Here is a 9,355-nt window from a genome sequence, read left to right on the forward strand (position 1 = left end):
CGGCAGGGCACAGAGAGTTACTGAAAGAGCATAGACATTGTCACCTATTCATGGGCCCCTACTGATTCTGCCTCTCTGTCTGTAAGTAGGAAACCTATTAGGGATTATTCAAACTCTAGTAACTGCATTTGCCTACAGGTAAATAGCCCCCTTTATTATGGTTGGGTCATTGGCTCAACCTGGGAATAGGATTATATAGAACTGGGCATAATAGAAGGACGTTGTTTATTATCCACAGCAGACAATACCATACCCCACAGTGTACTACTATTGGCTGGAAATCCCTTTAGTCTTCTTTTCCCCTCCCCCAACTCAAAAACAGCCTAAAGCCCCTGAAACTACAGGTCTGCATTCATCAGCACTTGGAGTTGTGACAACTAACTTTATCCTTACAAGGACCCTAAAACGCCTGAAGTTTTTGCTAGGCTCCAAGGAATGCACTACCTCCTAAATTACATCCAACCTGAACTGGCTCAAGATTTCTGTATCTATTTTAAAGTCCCTTCTTACTGCATCAGGTTGGGAGCAAAGATTCCAATAAGTATGGCTTGTCTGTTCACTTTTTGAAACCACTATTTTGTTGGGAGTCATGACTGGAAATACTTCATGCCTTATCGCTGCAAATTACTCCCTTGCTAATTTCCCTTTTTCTTGAAATGTTAGGTTTATTGTAGCCGTCTAGCAGCCATGGATGAACTGGGTACCTGAAAGGGAGGCTGGAGATGAAAAAGGATGGGGGTAGCGGGGCAGGTGACCGATGAAGCCAAAACAAAAGTTTCTGATCAAGGCTCAAAGCTTAATAGTCAGCACTGTATTTATATAGAGAGAACCCACAGACCAGTCCTTGGTTTCAACAGGATTATGTTGCTTTGTTTCAGCTGGATTGTGTTGCAAGGCAAGCTCAGCTGACAGTCTGCTCCTGTAGGAAATCTCAGGTGTGGCAAGGCAGAAGACTCCACCTAGGTCTGCAGAAGACCCACTGTGGCAAACACTTAAGGTCTATTTAGCCTGCTCAAGACTGCAGGAAGGCACAACTCTTTGAGCAGAAGAACCTTATTTCACTCCCTGAGAACTTGGTTTGCCTGCACTACTGGTTTCATCTGATGTATGGCCTTAGAATATCTGTGTAATAATCCAGTTGGGTTTGTTGTTGTTGTTGTTGTTGTTGTTTTGCATGGTTGTATATGTTCTTCCCCAAATGTATGCATATTTGGGACCAGAAGGGGCCCATCTTTTATTTCCCTTTGGGCTGCCCTACTCCTCCACCTGAGAGGAATGGGGTTTGCAGGAACCACTGCCTTAATAAGTACTACAACCCTATTCAGAGGGAAAAAGAGGGCCTAAAACAGATGAGTCAGCAGGTAGATGTAAACATCAGACCCCTACAGTTCTCTGTCAGTTCCCTCCATTCCTAGACAGTGTGTCTGGCAGAAATAGTCCTTACTTAGTTTTCATGTTCCAGGGAAAACTTTGTGTGACAGTAGGTAAGCTTGCTGCATATTTGCTAACAAATCAGGAGGTTTTTTTGGTTTGGTTTGGTCTTTTTGTTTTATTTTGTTTTGTTTTTTGAGACAGGGTTTCTCTGTGTAGCCCTGGCTGTCTTGGTACTCACTTTGTAGACCAGGCTAGCCTCAAACTCAGAAATCCACCTGCCTCTACTTCTCAAGTGCTGGGATTAAAGACATGCACCACCACTGCCTGGCACAAATCAGGAGTTGTCAAAGAGAACTTACAAAAGTTTAGGGATAATCTTGAAGAAAGACAATAGGCACATGTGTCAAGTAAGTTTTGGTACTGATGGAAGAAAAGTTTGAAGTATTAGAATTGGCACTATAAAAGATGTACCAACAAGCTTGCTTAGAAAACATTAAGTTATACAAAGTGAAATTTAGCTAAGGAGCACTGCCTCCAATGTGGCTCTAAATTGAGTAGTGTACTAACCAGACTTCTTAGGAACTGTGACAAAGAAATCTCTCTACCAAAACTGATATTTTGGGTTGTGAGAAAGTTTCTTCTAATGTTTATTCACCAAGTTTGACCCAAAGAGGCTCCATTCCCATAAGAAAGGAAATAGCACAGATTTACAACTGGCCATTAGACCCCATCTCCATATCAAAGAACATTCAAAACAGGCAGCTCAGCTCAGGGTCACAACCACCATCAGTACTGGTCTGCCACTAAGTCCTTATAATTCTTCCAGGTGGACATGGTGATTCTGGGGAACAACTACTTTATACTAAAAAAAAAAAAAAAAAATACCACTAGCATAAGAAATGATTATTATTTAATAATAAGAAGAATTATGGCAAGATTTTGGTGTATAAATCTCCCATCTGCCCAAGTGGTCAGACTTGTAGTCTCCTGTCTGTTTATATTGTTCAAAGTGTTAACTTGGGGTATAGGACCTAAAACAGATCTGAAGATGACAGTAAATGTGAAATGAATCAGGTCAAGGAGTATACAATTTAGTAAAATGTTTATTTTTCAAAACCATCTCTTCATTGGGCACTAGCTTTCATTAATCTCTAGGTGTGCAACGTGATTTCTCATTGAGTAGGCATAATATTTCTATAACAGTATCACAAAGTTTTTGACTGGAGTCCTTGGCTTACCACCCTGGTCCTCACTGGCCTGGTTGGCCCCTTATTCCTCTGTTTTTAAAGGACTGGCTGTGAGGTTCAATGTAACAAACTGCTTTAAACTTTATCAAACTAAGAATTGCTTCAGCCAGGCGGTGGTGGCACATGCCTTTAATCCCAGCACTTGGGAGGCAGAGGCAGGCAGATTTCTGAGTTCCAGGCCAGCCTGGTCTACAGAGTGAGTGCCAGGACAGCCAAGGCTACACAGAGAAACCCTGTCTTAAAAAAACCAAAAAAAAAAAAAAAAAAAAAAAAAAAAAAAGAATTATTTCAATGAAGTTAATAATACAGCTGCACACCACCATACCTGGTTTATAAGGTATGGGGCATCAAACCCAGAACCTCATGTAAGACAGGCAAGCACCCGACCAACTGAGTTGCAACACATGCCTACCCTCATCCCTACCAAGGACTCTTTCAGGCTTGTTGCACATATGTAAAGATGAGCCAAAGGGTTTTCCTGAAGTTGTACTCTTTGAAGTGAGTTCAGCTTGAAATAGCAGGCCAACCCAGCATTCTTTGAGAAAGTACAATCTCCAAACCCTCAGAAATTTACACTGTATGTAGGTAAATTCATCTTCTGCTGAATTAAAGATATTCCTCCTCATATGACCCCAAGCTGTCCTAATACAACCAGTATAATTGAAATCCTGCCTACAGAGATGGATGCACATATTATATCTGAAAGGCAAAGTGACCATACAACATAGTTTAGCCTAGGCCTTCCCACATTTCCAAAGCCTGAAGATGGCTAAGTCTAGGCTTTGCCCAGTGTCCTAGTTATGGTCCCTATTGCTGTGATAAAACACCATGACCAAAAGCAACTCGAGGAGGAAAAGATTTTTTTTTTCACTCACAGTTTCATATAACAGTCTATCATCAAAAGCAATGAGGGAAGAAACTTAAGCAGGGCTGGAACCTGGAGACAGGAGATGATGCAGAAGCCACGGATGGATGCTGCTTAGCGTCCTGCTCCCCACTGCTTGCTCAGCTTCTTTTCTTTTAAAACCCAGGACCACAAACCGAGGGATGGTCCCATCCACAAAGGGTTAGGGCATCCCACATTAATCACTAAGAAAATGCCCAATAGTGTTAAGGCCTAGGTAACTGTTGCCTGTCTAGTCAGCCATTTTGTTCTGTTACTACTTTACTATTACAAGGAAATTTTCTCATATGCTGTTACTAGGAAACTTTCTCAGACCTAAATTGATTGCATACTCTGTTATGTTCTGTGCTTTGGTGTTCTTGGAAACCAATCACAGTAGACGCCAGTGACAACTGCTTTGTAGAGTTAGCTACAATAAGCTTGGACACGAATCAACCACCCAGCAGCACTTCCTGCAGCTGTGTATGAGCATTTATGGTTTTGCTTTTATAAGCTACCCCTGGGATGGACCCTGACATAAGAGAGACACCTGCATTGATATAAGAAGTTCATTGCAGTAAAACTTCTATTTTTGAGTAGGGGGTCAAATAAAGTTTAAGTTCCCAGAACCTCCCTGGAAATTGACATTCTACTTGACAAAAGGAGACATGCACATTCTAGTTGGCAAAGTTAAGATGAATGTTAGACAAGTCCCATCTTGGTTGACAAGTTAAAACATGAATGTAAGATAAGGCAAGTTCACTGCCACAGTTGAATACCCCAACCAATGAGAGCAGGATAACTGTACAACAAATACATGTTCCTTAGGAAGTTCCCAATCCCTAAATCCTGATTGGTGGGATAACTTGGCACAAATGTTTGTGGACTTTAGACTTAAAAATTCTGTAGGATCTGGCTCCTGGTCACAGTTTGAAGGGTAGAAGAAAAGATCACTTAGTAGAAATATATAGTGTATAAGCTTTTACTTAAAGGGCATGGAAATTTTTCTCTGAAATGAGCCAAGAATGTAGGCTGAGCCAAGAATGTAGGCCAGCTAGTTCCAGGAACCTGTAGACCACAAAGGCAGGATGTAAGTTGTCTAGGTGGTTCCAGGGAGTGGTCAACCACAAAGTGAATGACAATAAAACCACATTCTTGAGAATAATGAGTATGCAGGAAGTTTTCCTCATGACTCTGACTAAATCATGGGTTGGGTCCCTCTGAAAATTTCCACTGTTTTTATTTTATGTTTCCTTGGTTACTCCCTCACTCCCCCTAGTTTGTGGTTTTTTCCTTTAAATACCCTACACTTCTTGTGCTCTGGGTTGAGCTCCTCTGCCCCGCATGGGTTATGAGCTCAGCCCTAGTGCACTAGCTCCCCCCACCCCAATAAACCTCATGTTGTTGCATCAAGATTGGTCCCTTGTGAGTCTTTGGGTGGCCATGTTCTCCCATGACTTGAGAGAGAGTCTCCCCTCGAGGGGAGTCTTTCAAGTTCAGCTCCCAAATCGTGGACTACATCCCTAATGGAACAGTCTTGGGGAATTAAAGAGGTAAATATTTAAAGTCTACTCATGCAGGTGCATATGTATGATTTTAGACCACCCAAGAGCTCTGGAATCACAAATGAAAGACATTCACATGCAACCTTAATATTTTAATATACCTTAACTAGCTCAATTACTGGGTACTTCCAAACATCCCTTAGGCTAGCACATACCCCCCTCTGATATACCTGAGTTAATATTTTCTTTCTTTATATTTTTTTAAAGATTTATTTATTTTTATTTCGGCCCTGCTCACTCCGGTCAACTCTGTTCAGTCAGTCCCTGCTTTCTGTGGCCCAAAGATTTATTTATTATTATACATAAGTACACTGTAGCTGACCAGAAGAGGGTGTCAGATCTCATTACGGATGGTTGTGAGCCACCATGTGGTTGCCGGCATTTGAAATCAGGATGTTCTGAAGAGCAAGCAGTCAGTGCTCTTTACCCACTGAGCCATCTCGCCAGCCCCGAGTTAACATTTTCTAAATCTATGTTTTATCTTTGCTGCCCTGTTTCCTTCTGGGCAACCCTCTCATGAGGCCACTTTCCCTTTGCACTTACACATTAGCTGTCTCACCTTTCTGCTCCTTCACAGCATGGTCTGTCCTATACATCTCTCACAGTGGACTCTCTTCGCCTGTGTTTCTTGCTGGGGAAATCCTAAAAGTCCTGTCTTTGTCTCTCTGCCCAGCCATTGGCCACTGGCAACTTTATTTCCCAATCAAAACCAAGTGGAGGCAGGGACCTGCAGACATTCAAATTCCTGTGTATTGGGAATCCACTAAGTCAAATCCCCCAACAGGGTATGAATTCAATAAGCCAGTCTGCTTAACTGAGATCAGTGTCTGAACGGTTTGTGTGGTGGTTCCCAGACCCCAACATACAGAATTACCTCCAGTAATTTTCTCAATCGAGGCTTCCTCTTCTCAGATGCCTTTAGCTTGTGTCAGGTTGACATAAGACTAGCCAGCACACCCAGTTTTGTATGCAGTTTCATCAATATCATGGATTATCAAGCAAGAATTCTTGCAACAGAATTTTCTCAGAAAATGTTCCTTGAAGTGGAAACTAAATATTCAACATAATTTCCTCTCTTGAAAAAATGGAAATAGAGGTCGTGGTGTGGGGCTTCCCGCGCAGCACCTCACGGGCCGGGGGCGTTCCGGGAGAGAGGCTCGGGGACGCCTGCTGAGAGGGTGGCCGTGTGTGTGGAGGAGGTGCTGGGACTTGTGGCCACACTCATCAGGAGCCACATTAGAGATGGAGCAGCCATTCGTGTTAGATGATGAAGAGCAAGATCCAGAGCCACAGCAGAGGTCCCAAGAACCCATTCAGGTCCTCAATGAAGATGCGGATGATGATGCTGAGCTCATCTTTGTAGGGATGGAGAATGTAAAGGAAGATGCTGAGCTGATCTTTGTTGGAGTAACTTCAACTTCACAGCCAGCCAACTCGAACATTTTGAGCAGAGTCACTCCAGGTTCACGGTTAAAAAGAAAGCATGACCGACTCAGAGAGACCTCTACTGGATGATTGCAGCCCTCACATCCTGCCGCCCCCACAGCAGAGGCAGTGATTGTCTTGCCAGCGTCCCCAGCTGAATCGAGATGGACAGATAGCCCTATTATTATTGAGCCTTCATCCGAGTCAGATTATAAAAGTAACTCACCACAAGTTGTGCCTAGTAGCTCTTCAAAGTGTTGTTCACCTCTGGTTACACTCTCAAGTTCAAAGAGCAGCCCAGTAAAGGCAGCGCTTTCAGGAGGAGATGTGAACGAAAATTTGTATGTATCGAAGTGCCATTTTTCCGTAAATCCACAGATGCCTGAAAATAGTATTGAGATTGTAGAACCACTTTCTTCAGGTACCTTCCATACCTTGAATGCACAGCAGAGGACACCTTCCTTTGGTGCTCCACACTCACTGAACCATCTTGGAAATGGGGTACCTCCTTCAGAGGACTCCGCCCACCCTCGGCAGGACAGTGGACTGGCAGAAGCCAACTTCTCAAGTCAAGGGACATTTGATTCCAAGAAAGGAAGCTTGACCCTGTTACTCAGTGACTTTTATTATGGACAGCACAAAGGGGATGGGAGGCCGGAGCAGAAGACTCATACAACCTTTAAATGCCCCAGCTGCTCGAAAGCTCTAAAGAATATTAAATTTATGAACCACACCAAACATCATTTGGAGCTGGAGAGGCAAGGGAGTGAGGATGCCTGGGAGAACCACACCACCTGTCTGCACTGCCACCGGCAGTTCAATTCCCTGTTCCAGCTGGAGTGCCACATTGACCGTGTGCACACAGCGCCAGACCCGACTGTGGTCTGCAAAATCTGTGAATTGTCATTTGAGACCGACCAAGTCCTTTTACAGCACATGAAGGACAATCACAAGCCCAGGGAGATGCCTGTACGTGTGCCAGGTCTGCAAGTACAGATCGTCAGTCTTCGCTGATGTGGAGACACATTTTACAAAGTGCCATGTGAACACTAAGAACCTGCTCTGTCCATTTTGTCTTAAGATCTTCAAAACTGGGATGCCGTACATGTGCCATTACAGGGGCCACTGGGAGAGGAGCGGCCACCAATGCTCCAAGTGTCGGCTGCAGTTTTTAACCTTCAAGGAGAAAATGGAGCACAAGACCCAGTGCCACCAAATGTTCAAGAAGCCCAAGCAGCTGGAAGGGCTGCCGCCTGAGACAAAGGTCGTGATCCAGGTGTCTGTGAAGCCAATGGAGTCAGAGTCTGTGAAAGTAGGTAGCATCAATCACTGTGAGCACAACTGACTGGGAGCCCTCTTACCCCAGATCTCAAGGCCGGCTTTCACCAAAGCCCCATTAACTCTAACCTCAGTCAGAACACAAATCCTTCAGAGAGACAAGCGTACAAACCTATCCATCGGTTATTCACTGGTACCCAAGATGATGAACAGTTGGATTTTTTTTTCTTTAACTTTGTGATAAATCGGGGTTTGTCTGTTTATTTTTTGGGGGATTTCTTCTGCTCTCATGTAGTGCTGGAGCTGGATCCGAGGCTTCACAAATAATAAGCAAGTGCTCTACCCCTCCCCCATTCCTGTTGGGTCCTCCTCGTCCAGCAAGAAAGACACAACTACACGAGCTCTTCCTTTTGCAGTTTATTCCAGGACCCTTTTACAATGCTTCTCCCTCCTGCTCTCTCCTGCCTGCTTCTCCTCCTGCTCTAATCTTATTGTCTTCTCCCTCCTGCCTCTCTCTGGAGCTTACTTAAGCTCCACCTCCTGGCCCACCCTCGGCTGTTGAGTACTCCCAAGCTTAGCCAATCCCAATGGGCCATGTAGCAAAAGCAGATAGATCACCAGATGTAGAAGCAACCAATAGCAGTAGCTTAGCCAAATACGGGCTTTGTTTACGAGGCCTCTCGCTTGGGGCTCGGCTCTCCACACATTCCTCCAGCTACAGCATTTTTGAATGAACAGTGGGTGTTTTTAAAAATAAATCTGGTTCTCATATTAAGTGTTTGGCATAACACCAGGAAGGTGTTTATGTCTGTATCCCCATGAATGGAAAGCAAGTTAAACCTATTTATTAGTAGTTCAAAAAAAAAAAAAAAGAAAAAGAAAAAGAAAAAATGGAAATAATTAGAATTACTATAATATAGTCTTTTGAAGATATCTTTGTTATTGTTGTGTTTGTTTTTGGAGATAGGGTTTCCCTGGCTGTCCTGGAACTCACTCTGCAAACCATGCTGGCCTTGAACTCAGAGATCTGCCTTCCTCTGTCTCCTGAATAATAGGCTTAAAAACTTGTACAGCTGTCATGGCTGCTACCTGAAAGGCTGGAGAATCTTACAATTTAAAATGATGGCATTTAATACAAATGTATAGTGTATAACCTTTACCTAAAAGGACATGGAAGGCCACTGTAGCCAGCCAGAAATATAAAATAGCCAGTTCCAGGAACTCAGAGCCTCAGGGCTCTGGTTCCCCATACCTGCCCTTCCTGAATGATCCACAATGAGGGCGGAACTAAGAATGAAGGTCTACTGGTTTATGAGACTCTCCACCCTGTCAACCAGTAGATGAAGATTACATTCCTAGAATGAATGTGTTCCCCTCCCTAACTGAATACCTTGGGTCAGGTTCCTCTGAAATTTTCCACTGTTTTTATGTTCTGTTTCCTTGGTAACTCTCTCTCTGCCCCCAGCTTCCCTTAAATACCCTACACTTCTTGTGTTCCGGGTCGAACTCCTCTGTTTGGCAAGGTCATGAGATCGACCCCGGTACCGGTATCCCCAATAAACCTCATGTGATTGCAGCAAGTT

The 9,355-nt window shown here is 43.7% G+C and overlaps 1 protein-coding gene across 1 annotated transcript; it reads left to right on the forward strand.

The window, feature by feature from the left end:
- Nucleotides 1–6,242: 6,242 nt before the first annotated feature.
- Nucleotides 6,243–8,131, forward strand: LOC116098056 (zinc finger protein 280B-like). Its single transcript, XM_031380802.1, is given in 3 exon segments — nt 6,243–7,463; nt 7,465–7,806; nt 7,808–8,131. Coding segments are annotated over 3 exon segments (1,581 nt in total). The 5' UTR covers nt 6,243–6,311; the 3' UTR covers nt 7,895–8,131.
- The last annotated feature ends 1,224 nt before the right edge of the window (nt 8,132–9,355 follow it).

Source organism: Mastomys coucha, unplaced genomic scaffold, assembly GCF_008632895.1.
Source record: "Mastomys coucha isolate ucsf_1 unplaced genomic scaffold, UCSF_Mcou_1 pScaffold20, whole genome shotgun sequence".
In the NCBI taxonomy this organism is placed as follows: Eukaryota; Metazoa; Chordata; class Mammalia; order Rodentia; family Muridae; genus Mastomys; species Mastomys coucha.